Source organism: Kwoniella bestiolae, chromosome 2 (assembly GCF_000512585.2).
Source record: "Kwoniella bestiolae CBS 10118 chromosome 2, complete sequence".
Classification (NCBI taxonomy): Eukaryota; Fungi; Basidiomycota; class Tremellomycetes; order Tremellales; family Cryptococcaceae; genus Kwoniella; species Kwoniella bestiolae.
Genome location: NC_089242.1, coordinates 2,874,237 through 2,896,719, shown reverse-complemented (window position 1 = coordinate 2,896,719; position 22,483 = coordinate 2,874,237). Strand labels below are relative to the sequence as shown.

The 22,483-nt window shown below is 48.2% G+C and overlaps 8 protein-coding genes across 8 annotated transcripts; 4 read left to right on the top strand and 4 right to left on the bottom strand.

Annotated features, from left to right (window-relative positions):
• Positions 1 to 641: 641 nt before the first annotated feature.
• I302_104233 (uncharacterized protein) lies at positions 642 to 1,939 on the bottom strand (the record flags this gene model as incomplete). Its single annotated transcript, XM_019189599.1, has 4 exons — positions 642 to 1,120; positions 1,207 to 1,338; positions 1,458 to 1,507; positions 1,611 to 1,939. 4 exons carry the CDS (start codon positions 1,937 to 1,939, stop codon positions 642 to 644), a joined length of 990 nt encoding a protein of 329 aa, XP_019049161.1.
• An 893-nt stretch (positions 1,940 to 2,832) lies between these two features.
• On the top strand, positions 2,833 to 4,916 carry I302_104232 (uncharacterized protein; the record flags this gene model as incomplete). The annotated part of the gene is made up of 8 exons (XM_019189598.1): positions 2,833 to 2,856; positions 2,916 to 2,959; positions 3,057 to 3,144; positions 3,217 to 3,331; positions 3,418 to 3,545; positions 3,636 to 3,959; positions 4,080 to 4,563; positions 4,666 to 4,916. The coding sequence occupies 8 exons, from the start codon at positions 2,833 to 2,835 to the stop codon at positions 4,914 to 4,916; spliced, it is 1,458 nt and encodes a 485-aa protein (XP_019049160.1).
• A 1,146-nt stretch (positions 4,917 to 6,062) lies between these two features.
• On the top strand, positions 6,063 to 7,979 carry I302_104231 (uncharacterized protein; the record flags this gene model as incomplete). The annotated part of the gene is made up of 6 exons (XM_019189597.1): positions 6,063 to 6,176; positions 6,264 to 6,444; positions 6,601 to 7,024; positions 7,097 to 7,471; positions 7,552 to 7,750; positions 7,809 to 7,979. The coding sequence occupies 6 exons, from the start codon at positions 6,063 to 6,065 to the stop codon at positions 7,977 to 7,979; spliced, it is 1,464 nt and encodes a 487-aa protein (XP_019049159.1).
• A 309-nt stretch (positions 7,980 to 8,288) lies between these two features.
• Positions 8,289 to 10,726, bottom strand: I302_104230 (uncharacterized protein; the record flags this gene model as incomplete). The annotated part of the gene is made up of 2 exons (XM_019189596.1): positions 8,289 to 9,825; positions 9,909 to 10,726. 2 exons carry the CDS (start codon positions 10,724 to 10,726, stop codon positions 8,289 to 8,291), a joined length of 2,355 nt encoding a protein of 784 aa, XP_019049158.1.
• Positions 10,727 to 11,373: 647 nt separating this feature from the next.
• On the top strand, positions 11,374 to 12,125 carry I302_104229 (signal peptidase I; the record flags this gene model as incomplete). The annotated part of the gene is made up of 2 exons (XM_019189595.1): positions 11,374 to 12,000; positions 12,072 to 12,125. The coding sequence occupies 2 exons, from the start codon at positions 11,374 to 11,376 to the stop codon at positions 12,123 to 12,125; spliced, it is 681 nt and encodes a 226-aa protein (XP_019049157.1).
• A 1,599-nt stretch (positions 12,126 to 13,724) lies between these two features.
• On the top strand, positions 13,725 to 14,781 carry I302_104228 (uncharacterized protein; the record flags this gene model as incomplete). The annotated part of the gene is made up of 2 exons (XM_019189594.1): positions 13,725 to 13,989; positions 14,228 to 14,781. The coding sequence occupies 2 exons, from the start codon at positions 13,725 to 13,727 to the stop codon at positions 14,779 to 14,781; spliced, it is 819 nt and encodes a 272-aa protein (XP_019049156.1).
• A 591-nt stretch (positions 14,782 to 15,372) lies between these two features.
• Positions 15,373 to 18,137, bottom strand: I302_104227 (uncharacterized protein; the record flags this gene model as incomplete). The annotated part of the gene is made up of 2 exons (XM_019189593.1): positions 15,373 to 17,551; positions 17,641 to 18,137. 2 exons carry the CDS (start codon positions 18,135 to 18,137, stop codon positions 15,373 to 15,375), a joined length of 2,676 nt encoding a protein of 891 aa, XP_019049155.1.
• Positions 18,138 to 19,632: 1,495 nt separating this feature from the next.
• I302_104226 (uncharacterized protein) lies at positions 19,633 to 22,288 on the bottom strand (the record flags this gene model as incomplete). The annotated part of the gene is made up of 3 exons (XM_019189592.1): positions 19,633 to 21,783; positions 21,845 to 22,045; positions 22,112 to 22,288. 3 exons carry the CDS (start codon positions 22,286 to 22,288, stop codon positions 19,633 to 19,635), a joined length of 2,529 nt encoding a protein of 842 aa, XP_019049154.1.
• Between the last annotated feature and the right edge of the window lie 195 nt (positions 22,289 to 22,483).

The window sequence follows — 22,483 nt, the reverse complement described above, 5'->3', positions numbered from 1 at the left end:
GAGTGGCCCAAGATGAGGTAGCTGAGTGATGGGTTGCTATGATATCGAAGGAACCGAATAAAAACGAGATAAAGAGGGGTTATGGGACCGTGTTGTATCTTGGATCTGATTTATAAAGCATCAACAAATTACCTCGGAGGAACCGGAGTTGTCCTCTTTTTTTTTTTCTTTCTTTTCTGTGAATCACATAATCACATACATAATCACATCATACGGCTGATACATCCGGTCGCAACAAGCTGATTCAGATTTTTCACACCACAGCAGCGGACTTATCATAATTACGTAAACATGTTGAGGGCGGAGATCGAGCGGGATAGGGATGAGGACTGATGGATGCATCCTGCCATCAGTTGGATGTGAGTGTTGACTGTTCATACTTGGTGTGAGAGCTTGCACATGACATACACCCAAAGGGCACGGGCTTGCGACTTCATCGTCGTCTTCAGGAGGGCCGATCGAAGTGAGAGACCCTAGATGCAGCGAAAAGAATCATAGTGTCATATCAATTATAGAATGATATATACAATAATGCAGAAGACGGCCAACCATTCCGGAAAATCTATACGACAAGTTGACGAAAGATATATACAATCAAACCTCTATATTATACACAATTGACATTTCACTCCTCACACGAACTAACAAGCATTCCTACCCTTCTCCTTCTTCTCCCTGATTTCCGCTGGAGCGACCACCATCAGCCCCACCACGGCCAACTTGAACGCCATAGCCACAACCACCACGACCCACGACCCCGCATACTTATGCATGATCCCACCGATAAAACTCCCAACGATCATTGCTAATATGTAGGCCAATCTCCTATTCCGTCCTCCAGCATGTTTGTGTGTGAACCCCACGAAGAGGTACTTGTCAGAGACGAGATCGACGTAAGAAGAGGTCATGGGTGCGGTGGGTATCTCCTGGATGGAAGCTTGACGGGCGGCTGCTACTTGAGCACCTGACATTATGGCGAAGAGGGATATAATCACCCATTCGTGTTTCGCTCCTAGTCTCGTTTGAGGGGGTCCAGAGGGTGATAAGAAGATTGCTGCGAGGATTAGGAAGATGAGTTGACAGAGGACGTTGAGGAGGAGCCAGATACGTCTTCGAACGCCTAAGAAGAGAGTTGTCAATGACAGGTCTATGGCGTATGCATATCGCAGGTATGGAGTGCGGGATGAAAAAAGATAGGATACTTACCAACGAGATGTCCGATATGACCAAATACCAAGGCAGCACTCAGGAAACTCGCCAGGGAGATACCGGTCAATAAGAGTAGATGACCTGATACTCTTACTATGGCTACTGTGAGGAGGATGGTGTTACCGGTTTCTAAATGGGTCAGGAACATGTTAGCATGGGAAGATAGGTATATGACTGAGGGCTTCAGATCAGATCGGTCCATGGAGGCGAGATGTAAGTGGAACACATCTATAGCAGATGGAACTCACGATTAGACGCAAAAGTCGAGAAATCGAGGTACGTCGTAGCGTCCAATATACTATACAGATACAGTAAATGTATCAGTGATCATTCGTCCTTTGGGTTCAGAACAGTGAGATCTTTTTTGAATGATGATGTTGATTTGGACAAGGCTTGCTCACCCAGTAGAGAAAGCTTGCAAGATCAAGCAAAGTACCAGCGACTTAGCGGTGACTGTATCGCCCATCCATCCTGACCACCCGTCATTCCTCTTCCAAGGTGGGAACACCACTCGGGCAGGAGGTACGTTCTTCTCATCTTGTTTTTCCTCATTAGATGTATCGCCACGCTCTTGCTTTCTACCTTCCCAATATACGTCCTCTTGATCATCCCCTTTCATATCCACCTTGCACTCGATCGTAGCAGAGCATTCTCCAGTGGTATTACTACCATATCCACCTGAAGGAGATCCCTTCCGTTCTCTGGCTGCCTGATCGGAAGATTCACCCATAGATGTACAAGCACGTGTGATCAGTTCGGTCGTGGAGTTATGAGCCGTAGATGTTGGTGAGATTGTCTGAGTGTGTGTTTGGGACCGAGAGAGTGGTTCAGTTGGATGTAGGCTGGACATCAATGGGGAAGATCGATAGGGTTGTATTGGATTCGTTCCTTACTTCCTTCTTGTGTTGATAATACAGATTGAAGCGAAATATGCGTTGGAGACTTATGAGAAGGGAGGAGGAATCAAACATTGCTTCTCGTGTTATATATATACTAGAAGCAAAACATGATAACGAAGCATGTTCTTTCAACTAACATGACATTCGTTAGTTCTCCGAATTAACGAATGAAGCCAACCCTACGAATTCCTGTAGATCAACATCCCGAAGTGGTGGCTCTGTCAAGTGACGCAAACCCTTCGGTATTCCGAGCATCCCACAACAGCAGTCAGCAGGGCGAAGCTGAATAGGGTAAATACCTAGTGGATTAAGCATATTGGAATACCATGAATTCCATAAAGGGCATAAGAGGAGAAGTGGGAAGAGAAGGGGTTGAATTCCTAAATCATTTGACTGAGATTTGGAATTGCTACGAACAGATTGGGATTGGGATTGGGATTACAAGGTACTCGGACTTGGCCTATATGGAATACCTAATCTTTGAATCGGTATCCCACTTATCGCATCATCCGCCACGTGTTACAAAGTTAGTCATGCACTTGAAAGTCGAGATTGAGATAACGATCAAAGCTCAAGGCTTCATTTAGCTGGAAAGATCAAGATCAAAATAAACACAGACCTATACAAACATACAACACGAACCGAATCACGACCAACTAAACAGGCTACAATTGTAGCGACCTCTTCTTCATCGTTCATGAGGCTAAGCTCGATCTTATACAAGATGACGAGGACCAAAACCTATTCGGTGAGTCTGTTTGCGAATTAGTGATTTACATGTCACGCTAATGTCGATGCGATTGATAGGAGGCCATCTCGTTGTTGAACACCTGTCAATCCAATGCGGCGACGTGAGTGCTGTCGCGTTATGAGGGATACCACTATACCCTCTCAAGGGAGAGACTACGTGCTGGACTAGTTGCTGATGTAGGAACATCTGGAATGAAGCATCGAAGCGATACGTAAATCAGGAGGAAGGTTGAACGAACATGCTGTTGCCGAGATGCACGATTACCTACGGAAGATAGGATATCAGGTGGGTCATCCCACGTACATGAGATGATGAACAACAGCTGATGTTATGTTTCATCGTGCTGCGTCAATATAGCCCAACGACTTGAACAAATTGAATGTAGTACACATAACAGGAACGAAAGGTAAAGGATCGACATCAGCGTTTACCGAGAGAATTCTGAGAACACATATACCAAATGGAAAGATCGGTGAGTATACCCCTCAATCTCATCATGTCCATTGTGGTCATGCACTATACGACTGCATGCCAGCTGACATAGTAGAGCGTGTTCAGGATTATACACCTCCCCTCATCTATGCGCGGTACGAGAGAGGATAAGGATCAATGGTGAACCGATATCTGAAGAGAGTTTCGCCAGATACTTCTTCGAAGTCTGGGAAAAGCTGGAATCTGATCCCAAGGTAAGTTCACACCTTATCAACCTGAAATGAGCGGAAACAAACATATTACATGAAAGAGCGGTGTACTAATTCCACTTAATCTCATTATAGACCCTCACTCCGCAAACACCCCAATTCCCCATTTACTTCCGACTTCTCACTCTCCTAGCTTTCCACGTCTTCCTGTCTGAATCAATAACAGCGACAGTCCTAGAAGTGGGTATAGGAGGGTTATACGATTCTACCAACATCGTGCCTAAACCTATCGTCACTGGTATAACGAGTCTGGGGCTGGATCATACGGCTGTATTGGGTAATACGATAGAGGAGATAGCGAGGAATAAAGCTGGGATCTATAAGAAGGATGTACCTGCGTTGAGCGTGGTGCAGGATAAGGGTGGAGAGGTGTTGAAAGAGGTTGCGGAGAAGAATGGGGTGAGTTTGCCTGATTATGTACTCCTTTATATCATGTACAAGAACGTCTCTTACCCAAACTCTCCAGAGTCATTGGGTTACGTCTCAGGTCTATTGCTAATACTGTGCCTTTATCTCCAGGCCCCATTCGAAGTCATCCCAACGATACCCTCTACTCCACTCGGTCTACCAGGCTCTCATCAGCTCATCAACGCCTCATTAGCCGTAGCGTTATGCTCCAAATTCCTCTCAATCCAGAAATATCCATTCAACCATCCTTCCTCTTCTTCCACGATACCCCAATCGTTCATCGAGCCATTAGCCAGCACACGCTGGCCCGGACGATGCCAGCAGGTGAAGCAGGGTGAGGTGACCTGGTTATTGGACGGCGCACATACGATTGAATCGTTGAGATCATGTGCAGAATGGGCTTTTGCAGGTGACAAGAAGCCTGATGTGTTGATTTTCAACTGCTCTGGGGGGAGAGCTGGTGAATCGCTTCTGGGCGAGTTGCTGGAGACTGGATCGAAGGTCAAGGGGATCAGCAGAGAGGAATTAGGGAAGGAGTTTGCGAAAGTGATTTTCTGTACGAACGTCACGTACACGGATGGGCACTTTAAGAGTGGTGAGTTGGTTTCTCCAATTTTCTGATGTATTTACCTGCTCCTGCTTTCCCCCTCAATACATCCATCTTCAGATGCCTGACTGACTTCGAGATACCTCATAGACCTCCACGCGAATGCCATCGACCCCAACGACCTCTCCCAACTTGCCACTCAGAATGCCTTGAGGGAAGCATGGCTAAAGCTCAATCCCTCCTTCAACCCCGATGACGTCCATGCTGTCCCATCGATCCAACACGCCATCAAGATTGTGAGAGGGCTGGGCGAGAAGCAAGTATTGGTAGCTGGAAGTTTGCATTTGGTAGGAGGGGTCATGGAAGTTGCTGGATTGCAGGATGCGTTGAGTATGGTATAGATGGAAGTGGGACCGAGGTACGATGACCTGACTGATTTTGTAGATTAGATGGAAGTAGGGTATCAGAAGTATAGAATGAAGAGTGTATGCATGAGTCGTATATTGTAATCACAATCTGAAGAGAAACATACAGCATAGATTCACCATGGATAAAAACTTGTCACCCTACGCTGTTCTCAACTATTTTAGCAAAAGGCTTGAATCCGCTCTATAGGTGTGAGCAGAAACGCACAGACAGTTCCACCGTGGATAAATACTTTCCACTATGCTGTTCTCTGTTTTGTTCTCCATACCAAGTGGCCATGTACCAGGTTTATACGTAAGTGGAGAAACGTATAGGTATGGGAATCGCCAACATCATATGAACGTCCTATGCTGCTCTCGACCCTCGCGAGAGGAGAAACGTACTGTGAGATGCGATTTCGAACCGCACCATGGATATGATCCATGCTATGCTATTCTCTTGTTACTATTCCTGTGCGACAGAAACGCATAGGTATGGTAGTCCCCTACGTCAAAAGATGCCCTATGCTGTTCTCACTCATACGGCTAGAAGAGGTCGTGTCGCACATGTTTATGTCCGTACAATTTCGCATCATGCAGGTTCAATAGACAGGTAGATTGAATCAAGATACAATTATGATTATCTCACTCTACTTTGGACCACGAAGCCTACACAGGTGCGAGCCAAAGGCACACATCCGCATCGCTAGACAATCTTGACGGCGGCTCCCTGGCTGGTCAGGTGAGAGAGTGTGTACAAGTCCAAGAACAGCACAGTGTGAGACACTGAGGGGATCGGGCGGGACAGACTTCGCGTCCTCATGCTGTTCGTCATTTCCGCTGTAGTAGAGAGGCGAAACGCATAGATGGGTGAAATCGTCTAGTGGATATTTCTCACTATGCTTTTCTCTCTGCCTGGTTCCGTCGGAATCTCACGATAATGTTTTTGCTGTTGGAACCAAATTTCAGAAATCCAGTTGTCTCGGGGGGTGATATCCTCCACTTTCAACATCTCCATCTGTCCATCTAGTTATTGGTATCACTGATCGAATCAGAACAAGCAGAAGATCCGAGAAGGAAAATTCATCGGGAAACGATATTACCACTCCAGGGTCAAGCGCAGCGAAGACAACATCAACCACCATGAAAGCACCAAAAAGAACACCATGGTCATCAAGGTCCGAACTTGAAGAGCTGTACGAGATGCTCTTTGCGCCTAATGCGGATGAACACTCGAGGCGAAGGGGTTTAGCAAGGGTGAGTTCAGTCGATCCTTCTCTCTCCTGTTGTATCCTTGTGACCTCTGACAGGAAGGTTCTGTACTGATCGATTGGATGCTTGCAGATGAGCGTATACATCTCGTCACCCTCTTGTCCCACTTTCATCCACCTATTACATTCCCTGGTATCTGTCGAGCTACTGCCCTACCCTCCAAAAGGTGTAGAAGAGAATCAGAGATCGAGGATGATGATTGGCATGGCTATCGTCAGATTTATCAATGGTCTAGTCGATCCCCTACAGAACGGTGAGTTCTGTGTGTTCAACCTATCAATCTCGAAAGGATCATTCCTCCTGGTGAAAGAGTTTCAAACCAGTATGACTTTTTTGAGTCTTGCCATCCCTTCATGAAATGCTATTCACTTTCGTGTACAAGATACTAACCGTATTTCACCCAACACAGGACCATACGCCCGACCAATATCCCACCTAGCCGCATCCCTCTCAATCCCCCCCTCCTTGATCTCACTACGACACCGAGCGACCCACGAGGACCTCCCCCCTTTAGCGCTCCTCCATCAATCCCTGCTATCATGCATATCGTACCTACACTACTACTCCTTCTTACCCCTCCTCTCATCTTCTTCGTCCAACCACCTTCCTCCAGGTGTGCTAGAACAGATGAAAGCGGATGAGAAGCGTGTAGAAGGGTTAATAAAGAAATGGAAGAAAGTGATCAAATTCAGATTAAGGGAGAAAGAAGTGAGGGAACAGGATCAATCTGCTTTGGAATTGAACAAGATCAAAGGGTCCTTACAGGGGAGTCAGCTGGGCTTGATCATTGGGGTCTTGGTTGGGGATGGAGGATTGGTACCGTCTTCCGTGCAGTAGGTGTATCTCTTAAAGATTGGTGATAATCATAGTTGAGCTGATCGGAGAGTTATTCCTCTGACGAGTAGGAAAAGAACGCTTCTCACATCACATTCCCCCACCACACCCTCTCTGAAAATCTGGCTACCCCTCTTACTACACCTGCAATCCACTTCCCATGCCGACTTGACGAGTCAGCTATCATCGAAGATACTGGATATCCTCTTGAACCCAAATTGGCTGAATGAGGCTTCCTCCGGTCTCAACGTAACGGTGAATGGAGATACCAAAGAGAGGGAGAAGGATGGGCAGAGCTTTAGGTGGAATCTGGCAGTATGGCTTATACATTTTTGGAGCAACTCCGAGACCGAACAGGAAGGATCGCTGCGTTTAATGGAAGATGAGAAGGACGAGTTGCTCAAGAGGATATTAGCTGCTATGCTGGAATTGCACGATGATGTCGTGTGAGTGTTGAATGACATAGTGTCATCGCTGAACCTCTCGACTGTCTCACTGACATCCTCTTGTCTTCTTGTGGTACCAGTGTTCGTCGTTTGTTCAAGATACTGTCTGGTAGCGCGTCTCACTCCAGGATCAGTGACCTAGACGATCTGTTACCTGATGTAGCGATGGAAGAAGAAGCAGAAGGGCTGAAAGGGTTAGAAATACAGATGGATATCGACCCCTCTGCTGACCAAGGCGATCTGGACAAGATGGAAGAGAGGTTGAAGAAATTCGAAAATGTGAGTTTCGTCATATACATGAATATTTCTAATAGCAATTACTGATCAACTACTATAGGTACTTGAAAAACAGAGATCAACATTCAGCAGACCCAAATCCCAGCAGCCTCAGTCGTATATGACGGACAATTGTGCGACCTCTACAGGAGAGCCCACAGCAAAGGGATGGCGTAGGTTATCTTATCAAGAATGGACACCTTGTCCGATAGGTTGTAAAGGTATTGCATAACTCAAGAATCGTTAGGAATCCTATGCATTGTATGAATAGATGTGATATGATATGATATGATACAGACTAAAATACAGTATAGCTACAGATGGTATGAGGTAGGAATCTTCACTCTATCGGTCTAAAATGATGTTGGTGAAGATATCAAGTGCTTCATCAATGAAGTAATCCGCTCAATCCTAATTGGGATCTCTACTACCATCAAATTGCCAAGCAGGAGTCGTCATCCGTTTATCGTACGCAGTCAAGCAGTTGGTCTATCTTTCAGTCCTTTCCTTGCCTTCTATATCTATTCGATTGATTCGATGTTTAATAATTAACGAGATTCTCCACCTCCCTCTCGCTAGGTGCATACTCCTCATCGTCCTCCCCTCCCTCCTCTCCATGTGCATCACAAGCAACAACCTCCTTCTGCTGTGCTTTCGACCTGACCCAACCATCCTTCCTGCATTTCTCACACCTAACCCAGATCCTCCCATCGTCTTCCCCCTCACCTCCAAATAACCTTCCAGAAGATCTCTCGGAGATCTCCAGGCATTTTCGATGCCACTTATGCGGACAAGCCATCAACACAAACTTCCCATCTTTCTCTTCTTCTCGTTCTTGGTCAGATGTGAGGGGTAGTTGTAATGTCGAATAAATCGATAACATCTCTTTATCCCCTTCGACTTCATCTGGATTATTGTCTTCAGCCATCTCCACATCCTCATCTTCAGAGGTGGGTGGCGCAAAGATACATTCCAAAGCATCGCACCTCCATCCTAGGCTTTTCTCACGTTCTTCCGTCCAAGACTCAAGCGATTGAAGGACGAACGGTGCTGGTGCCGGTGTCGGTGTCCCTTGTCTGTGCGGAGGGGCCACAGCATCAGTAGATGGGTTATTGCCGTTGTTGTTGATTTGACCAGGATGGGGACCCAGAAATCCAGGAGGGATATTGGGAAACAAGAAAGGGGGTAATGGCAGATTACCCAAACCCAATCCTGCACCGGGAGGAGGAAGACCTCCGGGAGCAGGAGAAGGTGTTCGGCGGATTATGGTGATATGAGGTCGTCTTTCCGGTCGAGGTCTGTCTCCCAGGGTATGGTCTGTAGAAGCATTACTCGCAGCTGGAGGAGCGGGGATAGTCGTTGGGGATAGTGGAAGCGCGGAGCTGGGCTGTTCAGCCTGAGAAGAGGAAGGAGGGGGCACTGTAGCCGGGAGAGTGGGAGGTATTGGGTGAATCAGAGAAGGGAGGTCCGGGGCGGGACTGGGACTGGCTCGACTACCCATGGGCAAGGGAGACGAGAAGAATGTGGGGACATCGAATAACGATCCTGACCCAGGAGTAGACGGAGCAGGCTGAGAAGTATTGTCGGTCCCACCTTGTGTAGTTGTAGTCTCAGCTTGTCCAGGTGCCTCTGGGTTATCACCCTGCAAATTGGAGTTTGGAGCGAGTGAACCGGTAGGCTGAGCATTTGGTTCGGCTGAACTGGGAGCTTGAGTGGTCGGACGAGGAGGCATACCGGGTAAGTTGAACCCCGGAGGTGGTGATCCAGAGAAAATGAACGTAATTGTTGGTCGATCGTCTTCAGCTGGATTGCCCATCTCGGATAATCCAACTGAGGGGATAGTACCAGGAACAGCACCGGGATTGAACAATCTCCGTGAACCAGCTTCTCCAGTGTTCCCAGTCTCAGCCGTTGCATTGGCCTCGGTGGAAGGTGTATTTGAAGTGGCGGTGGGGTTTCTGGCGTAAGGATGCGGTGATCTTCTACCTGATCCAGTCTGACCTGGTCTGGGGGTATCCGTATGTGTGGTGGGGGAGTTGAGGGTTTGCAAAGGATCTAAATCGAGTCGGCATGAGGGGCTAGAGCGACATTAAAGCGTCAGCGTATGTTCGACATTTGATGTTAATATTGAGGCTGAACACCTGAGAGACACACTACTCACCAAGTGTGTTTAGTAGTGAACCAAGGCTGCAAACACTCCTCGTGGAACAAATGATTGCACGGCAACGCTTTCACTCCTGTTCCATTCTTCTTCTCATCCGCCTTGGCTCCTTCTCCTTCCGCTCCATCGATTTTCATCTCTCGCGAATCGTCCTGTTCCTTCTCTTTCCCCTTGTCCTTTGTGTCTTCTTCTTCTTCCGCGCTAAGACCTTCCAGACATACACCGCACTTCCACCCTTTCTCCTCTGGCAGAACATCAGTCTCCTGCGCAGCTACTATCCTATCAACCCTCATCAACAGCCTTCGTCCGACCGTCGGTAATGATCGTAGAAGCTCAGCGGCCTTTTCAGGATTGGGCTGAGGCTCTGTCCGTAAAGGCATAAAGAAGTTGAGGAAAGGTGGGAAGATCCAAGGTGGTGCTTGGGATGTGGGCCTTGGCCGCTGCTGTTGGCCTTCCCCATTTTGAGCATTACCTTCATCTGAGGTACTCTCACCCGGCGGCGCAGGAGGAGGATCGTCAGGACGTATGGTGAATGTCCAGAGGAACTGAGAGCCTGGTTGACCATTGTTCCTTTCTTCGTTCGGAGGCTGGTTCGCTCCTTCCCCCGACGGCTGGGGATTCTGGCCTTCAGTCGGTGCTGGTGGCACGGGTCCGGGCATGGCTATGGAGAATGAAATGGAGGGGAGTGGCGAGTGATGCTGCGGTGCGGATGTTGATGAGGATCCTTCATTGTTGGTTTGAGGTGATTGACTGCCCTCATTCGACGACGTAGGCTGGTTGTTGTGAGGATCAATGTTATTGGGTGGCGGTGATGACATGATGATGTCTCGGAGTTCGTGTGATCAAGTGGTCGGTCGATTTCGTGGTTTAGAAGGGATAGTCACTGAGGACGATACAGTGAGCATCGGATCAGCTACTTATGATAAGATAGGATAATGATATGTATGATGACAAAGGTGAATGTATCAAGGCGAATTGTATACATATGCGATGATTGCTGGATGCTGATTTAATGGTGTTTTCTAGTAGATTGCTGCTCGCAATCATTGACGTTTGATTACGTTATTCATCCTTTCATCCTCCACCAGGCCCGCTCACCAACCTGAAACGTCCACCCTCATTGCTGTTGTACTTGTACGTATGCATCATTGACTCGTGTAATGACTCCCCTGGAGATGCTGGAGCTACTGCATCTACATGACTCGCCTGAAGTTGCGAAAAGACTAGCATGCGTGCTGCCTAGGATGATCTGCAGGATGTAATTCTGAATATGACACAAACGTAAATCTCATACTCATACTCTAAATCGGGGTTGACGGCGCACTCCGGATTTCATCCGACGATCGTCAGAAAGTAGACAGTCCAAAAGATGTTGAATGTCGATAATTGCTTTGCATCACTATACTATCACCTACAGAACACGCTCGACACTCCTCGTACTCGGGCACAAGGCATATCATCCGATATGGCCAGCCCTTACTTCCGACTACGCAATGTCTTCTCACGATATCGTCCACCGCCATTATTACCCACCACGATCCGGACCATCCAAATCTTGGCTACTCTCCACCTAGTCTCCACCACCCTAGTCGAGCTAAGGATATGCACCGGATTCTCAATGTTACCTACCCTATCTCAGCATGGTGATTGTGTCTTGGTATCGCCCTTACCATACTGGTCGCCATTCAGCGAGAAACACACGCGTTCAAATAGGCCTAAGAGGGGAGATGTGGTAGTCGCGACGTCACCCATGGACCCAAGTCAGACCGTCTGTAAGCGGGTGGTGGGGATTGAAGGTGACTTGATAGAGATAGAGCCTAGAAGGGGTAATCAGAGAAAATGGATCGATAATGCCGGTGTGGGATTTATGGTGGATGTACCCCAGGATATAGAGTTGGAAGGACACGATGAGAACAGTCATATTTCGCATGAGGAGCTGATGAGAAAACCAAAGAGGAATGGAGAGGGTCAATGGGTCAAGGTGCCCAAGGGTCATGTTTGGCTTGTGGGTGATAATCTTAGTAATTCGACGGATTCGAGGAAATATGGTCCTGTGCCTATTGCCATGGTCAAAGGGAAGGTGTTGGCTAGAGTGAGTCAATTGGATTACATCACACACTTTCACAGGATCGCTGATGGGTCTGGATATTCGTGCATCTATAGATATACCCTAATCCAGCTTGGATAGAGAACAATCTTAGACAGATAGATGAGTAGTTGCTAGAAGCCAAGGTACGAATAGACTGCGCTCAGGTAAGTCCCTCGTGCTTGTTGTGGAAAATTACAATCTTACGGTTCTGACACAGATTGCAATACGATAGGGATACAACATGTAACATACACAATATACCATGCATACTCAGATATACACCTCCTGAGTTCCTTCACCCTCTTGATCCGTATGCATCGGCTCATTCACCAATCAACAGGAACAGGGACAAGTGCAAGTGTTAGACGAGATGAAAGAACGGACATGAAGACGGGGTGAGATGCCAACAAAAAACGAAAACATGAAACAAGGGTCAAAAACATCAAAAACATCAAAAAACATTCTAGGTGTTCCTCTCCCCATCTTCCTCCTCGCAGTGATGATGGGACCTCATCTGCATGAATGCATAGCCGCTTACATCATGCCTCGATGTTCACAGTGGCATGCATGAACAATGCATTCATCTCACAATACGAATACATGAAACGAGCTAATCTATCCCTCTATCCCTCCCCACTTTGGTCTTCCCACTCCACAGTCAGCAGTCACACGATTATGACCTGGTTGTTGTTGATGATCAAAAAACAATCAAATTGCCAAGCGATGAACCGACCAAAGCGATCTAACGAGTGATCAAAACGCAGCATCAATGCGGTACGCTAAACCAATACGTTGTCAACAATCAGTCTGTGCTATGTCGCTAATCGTATATATACCTCCTCTGAGGTGATTTCAGATCTTTCTATTCTTCTCTTTCTCCCTACATCCATTCCACCTTTCGCTCTTAAGATCAGTTACCATTTAGACTGACGCACGTACATCCCAAAACCGAAGGATCGATAGTGCAACCTAAGGTATCGTTGTATATCCAACTTGACGACAAAGGAAGTGTCCCACCATCCAACAATCTATCAAATACTAGTACCACTGTCCCTTCCTCCCATACAAGATCCACCATCTACCTACCCAACAAACTTCTCAACAAACAAATACTCTCACAAGGATTACCTTTTCCCAAACCACTCTACAACCCATTCTGCTCTATTCCATTGTCATTCACTCGGAACCGAATCCCCACACCGAGGTGACCTGTCCCATACTAGGGATCACACACATACGGGACTGGACTTCATACCGCGAACGATATACATCCTTTCTCGTTCCTTTATCGTCCTCTTACCCCTTTCAACGATAAACCATTCTCGCCTACTCTCTCTCACGCTGCAAATCACCTCTTAATTCTAAATCTTACAGATACGAGAAAAAAGAGTTTCAAACTCGGCCCCCTTGCCCCTTTGTGTCACTCATCTATCTACACACACGGCCCCTGAGAGAGGATTCTTCCCCTTGTGTGTAGGTTTATCCTGTTTGAAAAGATTTACTCCAACCGAATTTCTACTTTAAACAATCAAACGAGTGATTTCATCCTCTACATCAACCTCCTCCTCTGATTCCAGATAGAAATTCTTTCAAGCAAGAAGTTGGGACTGTCCCACCTGCGACTCAAAGCAAAAAAGATATACGACTGGTCAATCAACCTATAATCTCTTTCAACTGTATTGATACTGGATATCACCACCACCGATCCCATCAAAACACACCCCAAAATGTCAAGTGGGATGTACGAGACCACCGTCGGATCCCTATCCCTACGCAAACTCAACTACTCATACTCCAACGACTCATCTCCTTTCACCGATACGTCGATCTTCCAGGGAAGTCAGTCCAAGAAATCACCCATGGAGGAGACCGAGAGGAGTAGAAGGTCGAATGAGAGTGCGTATAGACGTGGCGGAGGTAGAAGGGAGGAGCTGGAGAGTGAGAATGAGGATGAGTTTATGAGTGTTGATGAGGATATGGACGAGTTGTCTGGTGAGTTGATCTTTTCCATTCAATAGAGGATATACCTTTCGTCAACTTGTCTCCTGTGTGTACCCTTCCCAAACCAGTCACACCGCCTTTCCAAGTTGTATACACACTCCTCTCTGCCCTGTGTTTCCAGTCTTTTTACTTCTTTCCTTTTCGCCACTCAACCATATACGACTTGATCGAGCCATATATGACCTGCTGCCTTCGCTTCATCAAGTCATGCTAACCCGCCGTCCATCAGACTCACGATCCTCCCACACATCCTCACGACCAGTCACCCCCTCGCAACAACACCCTATATCCATCCCTTCTTCCCGTCATCTCCAAAAAGCAAGATCAACTTCTCCGCCCCGTCACCACCATTCCACAGAGGGAATCTTTACCCTCGCTCATAAGGCCGAGCGCATACTGGGTCTGGTTCCCGGTACACTAGGGCACGCAAAGGCATGTCTCGAGAACGCCAAGGACGAGATCAAGCGATTGGCCGAATTGGACAGATCATCGCCTGTACAATCCTGTCTACCCACCGAGGGGGCGGTGGCGGCACAAGGGGGACAAGGGGGACTGAGGAATCGAGCTAAGAAGGCTATGTCCATGTCGTTTAGTAGTAATCCCTTGCAGAACTATAATCTTAATGGGAAGGTACCGAATGTCGTGCTGGGACTAGGGTTGAACAGTAAGGAGGAAGAGGAGAGGAGGGAGAAGAGGAGGAAGGCTTCTGATGGGGTTATTTATTGGCAGAGGGAGATTGATAGGTTGGAGAGAGAGGAGAAGGAGAGGGCGATGAGGGGTTAGGGGAACAGGATATTTGCCACCATTACATTTCATTTCATTCCATCAACGAAACGCGGGTGACGAATCATATCCACAACGATCATCGATAACGATCATCCTTCTTCCATCCACAGCCCATCTAGATACGGTACACCCAAATACACATTTCTTATTCTTTCTCACGAAGATCTGCATAGAAGAGCAGATGTAGACCATCTAGCCAAGCCTTAATTCGTTCCTTGTATCCTGTATATAATCGCATATTGTAGTTGAATCTGTAAAATAGGGCTCTTCGATTCATTCCTTTCCGAGTGATCCAGTAAATTACGACAAACAAATATGTAAAACAGGTTATGCAAAATGAGATATAATGAACAACGAGTCCCATTAGTAGATGCATCTACTGTCCTAGCCATGTCTAAGTCACATCGACGCCTTGTTTGAAGCAGAAAGGTTTGGTACACGAGCATTATAGAGCTGTAGCTCTGCCATTCCACCTGAAATGATTTTAGTCCTACTACAATGTATGCATGCGAGACTTGATATTGCTTGTATGTCTATGTCTATATATATGTATGTGTCGACTTTCCCATTATATCCTCGTTGTCAATGCTATGCACCACCTTCCTCGCCCGCTCGTTCCTCCGCATCAGCAGCAGCCTGCGCACCCAGCTGAACCAGTGCGGTGTCACTCCTAGGCCTTATTAACCCACCACTACTATTCGTGAGGTCCGTGGCGCTTCTCGTGCGTTGCATGTCCTCCGAAGCGTCATATGTAGGCAAAGCAACATCTAACGGGACGACCCCACCGCCCAAGAAACCTCTTGAGGCTATAGCGTAGGACGGTACTCTAGATAGCGGGTCTTCCTCCTCCTCCTCTTCCTCTTCTCCTTCGCCATCTGGATCACCTATCGAGAATGTTGGTGGGCCGTTACCCGATACGACATTCGCGTGAGGCGCGAACGATACGTGGGATCTCTCGTGTCCGTTGGTTCCGTTGGTCGAGGAATGGGAGCTGCTCAGACCGCCTGAGAATGAAGCGTTACGAGGTATACTATCGTTGTGATTTTGCGTGTTTGAAGATTTTAGGATTGGTCGACCACCGCTTAGATGCGATAAAGGCCGGATGTTCTTCTGAAGGTGGAAGAGGGAATGCAATCCACCGGTATTCCTCCTTTCACTGCCTGGTCTAACGTGAGAGTCTTCCGCATAACTGCCGGGGTTGGAGCTGGGGTTGCTATGAGACCCTCTCTCAGGTGAGGAAGCTCTGGAATTCGCCCTGGATCCGGTCCTACTACTTCGTCCGGATCTGGTGAAAGAGTTTCTCCTGCTTAGTGGTCGGGATGGACCACGAGAGTCGGGGGGAGTAGCATTCGGAGAAGTTTCGTTGGAGTGGGTTCGTAGTGCCCCCAAAGACATCAGCAACTCGCTGTCTGCCCATTGACTCAATTGTCTTCTTGGGGGAACGTCCGTCGCAGGTGTTGGTTCGCCACTTCGAGAGGACGTCGAGGTGGCACCGTAACTCTGATGTCTTGTGGGCGAAGCGGGTCGAGAAGGGGGTCGACTCCTACTTGGGGGTGTATCGTCGTGAGGGGATGGTAATGGAGTGGCTTGTAAAGACCTCGGCATGAATCCCGAAGTGGTGGTAGCGGAATCGGCAATGGCGATTCGGTCGTACACGTGATTACTGTAACTTGGAAGGTCGACTTGAGGTTCTTCAGTGGTTTGTCCGAATAATAATCCCCTCGTACTTGCTCCTGCGGCTCTAGCTTCGTCGTACAGACTATGATCCAATATCAAGATTGGTAATGCACATCGAAGTTCTGATACGTGTCCGTCGGGATTGGAGATGGAGCATGACCATTTGATCTTGTGCGTGACAAATACCGGGTGAATAGCGTGAGAAGGGGTGACCCATTTGGGTACTGGGATGGTGAAGTGGGTATTGACTTCGTCATCTCCTATTTCTATATCTGTCTCTTCGGTCGAGATAGATCCGTGGGTTGACGAGTTGGATGGTCCAGCTTGAGCATTTCCACTACCACTGCCATCACCGTTGGCATCGGCAGCGGGAGCAGGGAAATAGGAATCGTCAGGTCGGTCTCCCCATGTCGGTGCCAATCTCGCGCGACTGCCCACAACAGGCGTCTGGGCAGGACTAGATTGTCGGGACGTAGTGAGACTCCGATTGGCGGAGGGCGGTTCGTACCAGTGTGAAGGGGGTCTAACGGGCTCTCGAGCGACCTCTACGGCTCTACCTTGACGCATCTCATGTTTGATACAGCTCAAAACCCTTGTTTCGGGTCGAGAGGAATGCCGAGTGTGGACTAAGGTATATTCCTTCAAGACCGATGTCACCTGGGTCACTCTAGTTCCTTTGGCTAATGGCATAAATTTGACGTTGACCGGTATCTCGTCTCCAGCTGCATAGGCTTTGTAAGGGAGTGTGAGGGAGTACATGACTTTCCCAGGCCAGGTGTTCTCGATCTCGAGGGTCTGAGTGAACTCGAGGGCATCAGATGTGTACATTCTAGTGAGGGTGAATTCTTTCTGGGTGGAAACGTTACTGGCGAACCCTGTTCTAACACCTGTAGCACGGAGTTTGTAGACGATGACGGCGTCGCTGGAGTATGTACGAAGTGAGGAGGGAAGGTTGCCGTTGAGCATGAAGGAGAAGGGGAAGCTGTGGTGCCCTGCTTTGAGCGTGTGGGCGTGCCCTTTTCCACCTTGGAGGAAAGACCAGTCGTGAGTGGTGAATACATGGGTGAAATGGTGACTCTTCGAGGAGGTTCTGTGAGGAGGAGTGCAGGGATTAGTCTCAGTATCCCCAGCGACGATCAATATCCCCAACGACAGGACGATGAGAACACAATCACTTACCCCGAGTTATCTGAGAATTGCACTTTTGCTTTTCCCGTCATGTGCATGGTCAACTCTTTCAGATTGATAGCTTGAGGTAAATCCAATTCAACCCTTCCCGATAGATACGCAGGGTTCATATCCCCTCCTGCACCCCGCATCACTAAGTGATCCGAGTCCAATATGATTTCTATATGTGGAGCGTGCGAGGTTCCACCTGGAGTCATCATCCCCGGTGTAGAGGAACTGGGAGTCATGAGGCCACCCCATGCTGAACCAGATGCCGAGCTGGGGGTATCTAATCCGGAATGACTGCCATACGACCCCGAGAAGTAGTCCGATAATGGATCACCAGAGTCTACTGTACCCTCGCGTCGTCGTCCGGGTAAGGTGATGTGAGAGGGTCGGGATGCTGGGCCATTTCTGGTAGGTGAGGATGCTCGAGAGGAGGGTCGAGAGGAGTTGGCTGAGCCAGGTGTAGAGGAGGTGAACCCGGGTGGGTGCCAACGGGAAGGCATGGTGTATGGTAGATGACCTGTAAGGTTGGAGTAATTGTGTGGAAGAGATGGATCGGCGAGGTATCACCAGATAAGGTGTATCTATCCTGGTAGAAAGTCTGATCGGCAATTGCTCTGTACGTCGGTATATCCCGCACTCCGGCCCGGTACTAGTCCAAAGGATGCTAATGTCTGTTCTGAAAGCCAGTTTGGTCGATATGGAAGTATGTTACGATGGTGATGACAAGGTGAAAGAGAAAGACGATCGATTAGAGACGAGTTGAAAATTGATAAAGAAAGCACAAAGCTAAGGAACCGAAATAAGCTAAACCTGACGAGTGGGAGTACTTTATGGTTGGAGCAAAGACGAAAACTTTGATAAGGACTTCCGCGGTGGGATTGGGATTTTGGCAATTGAAATGACGTGAGAAGCGAGGCTTTATTTTTCCTTAACCAGTAAAATCCTTTTGATCCTGTTTTTCCGCCGGTTTACGGTGTAATGCTGGATCCGTTCACGCTTTGATCACGTTCGATCGACCTGTCTATCGCGGATTTATGTTGAGACGATTGAGCAGGTCATGCAACCGGAGGAAGATGGAAGAAAGAGATGAAAAAGAGAAGTAATGGTAAAATTGCAACAAGTCCATCCATGCATCCTAACAAGAGACTCGACGTATTTCGGTTCCAGTCGATGCATCGCATTCATATGCTGCGTACAGAACATCGATTGCCTCATCTTGCGGCCGAGGATCAAGAATCAGAGCCTATCGGATAAGGTGATTGTCTGGTGGGTACAGTAGGGGCGAGAAGGTCCAGAACCTTGACGCCTTTCATCCGTGTTTGCAGATTTTAACCTTTTCAATTTCTACCCAAAACAGTAAAAATGCCAACCCAAGTGCCGCTTTTCCTGTGCGGCAATAGCTTGTTTTCTCTGTTTTCCTTTCCGTGCCGCAATCCGCAATGTGTAAAGTCATAGTCACCTAGGTATTCAAGTTTGCTTGTTGAAGCTGACACAACAAGCTGGACAGGATGACACGTATTATTGGAATCGTGAAATCCATCGAATCGATCGTGAGGGATCTCGATTCACAACGCTAGCGAATATGAGGGTTAGTATACCTCGAGAGGAACTAGTCCCGTTAGTCTGTTGTTTTCCATGGCTGGATGCAGACAAGTCGTTGAATGCTCCGACCTTTGCTCTGACTGCTAAGTACCATGGTGGATTATGCTGATCGAAGCACGATTTATACTGTGGAGGCATCTATTATTGCATTACTTTGTGCATAACCTCGTATCAAGAGGGGTCCGTGAGAGAAAGAACGTATCAATTATCCCGAAAAAGTACGAATACGAATGAATATAGAAAAAGACTACTTTAGGATTCCGTTATATAAGCTATATATCTATAAAATGATTGTCCGTGCCAGCACGAAGAATGTCTATCGTAACAAATTAACCCCCTCACTTCTAGGTCCACTTCTATATATACAGGCAGAGAGCTCTAGGACACTCTGATTTATGAGGAGCTCGATCCGACAAAGTAGTTGTAGTTGTATGTCACGGGGTTATTTGTGTAGGTGAAAGCTGAGCCAGCGTTGTACGAAGCGACGGTTGATCCTGATCTGGAGATGGATCCGGAGATTGAACCGGGTGACATGGAGAGTTTGAGTTTGTTCAAACCGGCTGAAACCTGGAAGGTTTGGGAGTTTGAACCTGAAGTGAGAGTGACGGAAGAATCGGCAGTAGCGAGAACGACGGCCCAAAGGTAATCTTCGGTGTAGTTCCATCCGGTAGGCTTGCCAGTACCATCAGAAGAGGCGGTGGCATCGTGAGGGTGAGGTCTGGCCCACATCACAATTTCATCCTTGGTGATTTGAGGGTATGAACCGGTCTTGAAAGCAGTAGCGTAGTATGAAGTCAAAGAGTTGAGAGCGGTGTGTTCGAATCCGTTAGTCCAGACATCGGAACCGGCAGGGAGAGCACCGTCGATGGGTCCGATGTAGGATGATTCTCCGTAATCGTTCCATGTGAGGATCTCAACCGATTTTACTTGGTCTCGCATGGCGATCAAGTCTTCCCATCGGGTAGCGTAGAGCCATTCGTCAGACTTGTACAACCAATTCTTGTTCCATGTAGCAGGTGAGAAGTGGGTGAAGAAGAATGGTGATACAGCGGCCCAGTACTCCTTGTCTCCCAGAGCGGACATGTATTTCTTGTCGGAAGATGTATCAAGGTCACCTGAACCCATTGGCCAACCGGAGTTCCAGTTCAATTCACCGTCCATCCACGAGTTGGATGAGAAGGTGGATGGGTCGGAGAAAATACTTGGGACGAAGAAGATGGGGGTACCAGAGTTCTTGAGAGCACTGACGAAGTCATTTTGCCATGAGATACCGCAGTCTGAACCTGCGAAGGTGGAGACCAAGACTTTACCGTCGTGTTTGGCTTGAGCGGAAAGACCAGAGAACTTCTTGACGAGGTTAACGAGATTGCTGGCGTCGTTGGAACTGCCGCATGGGAGGACGGTCATGTCAAGAGATAGGAAGAGCTTGAACCCGGATGAACCAGCGGCGGAGTAAGCGTCGTTGATTCGGTCGACTTGCCAAGAATCAGATCCCATGTTCAAGGCGAAACCGTCAATGCCGGCGGCTTGAGCTTTAGCAATATCGTTGGCCCAGTTGGATTGGGTGTAAGGGTAGGTGTTTCCTACCATGTGGTGGGCCCAGACATAGTGTGACTCGGAGGAGGCAGGGGCGGTTTGAGTGGTAGCTGGGACTGTGGAAGCGGCAGTCTTGGTAGTTCCGGAGGCTACGGTGGTAGCAGCTTTGGTAGTGGCCGCGGTAGTTATGACAGCAGTGGTGGCGGCAGCGGTGGTAGAAGCGGAAGTGGTTGCAAGGGCGGTGGAATTCGCTCCAGTCTTAGTACCAGTGGCGATGAGGACACCCGAAGGTACCGAAGAAGAGGTGGTGCAATCGGTGTCGTTCCCAGCGGAGGAGACCAACTGGAAGAGTTCCAAGGCGTAACCACCGCCACAGGCTTCGGTGGCGTTACCATCGCAAACAACGTTACAAGCCCAGTCGTCGTGGTATTGAACGGTCTCTGGCAAGGTGTTGGCACAGTAACACTCGTCACCGTATTCGGCACCGGCATACTTGAATCCGGCATCTTCACAGTATGAAAGACAAGAGTCGATGGTCATTCCGGTGAAGCTGACTTTGCTGGATCCCTTGAGAAGTCGGTCATCGCTGTCAACGGCACAACCGAGAGAGAACCATTCGGAAGCATCGGCAACGTCGGTGTGGACTGGGTAAGAGGCGGTGGTAGTGGCAGAAGCGGTGGTAGAGATAGCATCGGTAGCATTGGCAGTGACAGAAGCAGTAGGAACAGCGATGGTGGCATTGGCAGTTGTGGTAATCACGCCGACAGAGGTAGTGCCGTTCTCTACCACGGTGGTGGTAACTTCGGTAGCGATAGGAAGACTGGCGGTTACTGAGGTGGTTGGAACAACTCCGCTACAAGCGGCGAGTTCACTGGAGTTATACTGGTAGAGCGACAAGTACCAAGCGGCACCACACCCTTCACTGGTATCACCTTCACATGGGATGTTACATGTTTCGTCTGGGGCTCGACCACCACCGCTTCCGACGAACTCGTTACCACAGTAGCACTGAAGGAAATATCTGATATCAGCGGTCGATCAACGTCAGAGAAGGGGACAATCAACCCACCTCGTCTCCGAATTCAGTGGCGGCGAATGAGTATCCAAGCTTGGTGCAGTGTGTTACACAGAGAAGGGGGGTAAGTGCAGATGAAGAGAAGGAGAACCCTTGCAGTAATCTCTCCTCCCATGATTCACTGACACAACCGAAGTATGACCATCCAGATGGTAAACTCGTATCTCTCTTCTCAGGGAGGGGAGGTGGTTTTGACTAAACAGGGGGAACGAGTCATCAGCTGAGCTTTCCACAAGAGTGAGGTGGGAGATGGAAACTTACCAAACCATGCTTGGTACCGTAGTATCTGGCGATAAGAGAATGAAGTGATCTCCTAGATGCGGATAATACACTCGCGACATGGGGATTGGCATGTCTTCCAGGTTTCAACAAAGGTTTAGCGTCCACAGCTCCGGCAAGGGCCAAGAGTGCTACAGCGGAAGCGACGACCGGCGCCATTTTATTGATATAGATCTAACGGTGATGGAAGTAGTCTTGAAGAGATGATAGTTCTTGATTTGACTCGATGATTGCGAGGTATGCGTGTAAGTAGTCTATACTTGTTCAAACGAAGGTAATGCCGTCGAGGCTAATGAACGAAGAGCTCCTGGCTCGAGAAGTCGGATTAGAGATGAGTTGAGAGGAGGGAAGAGG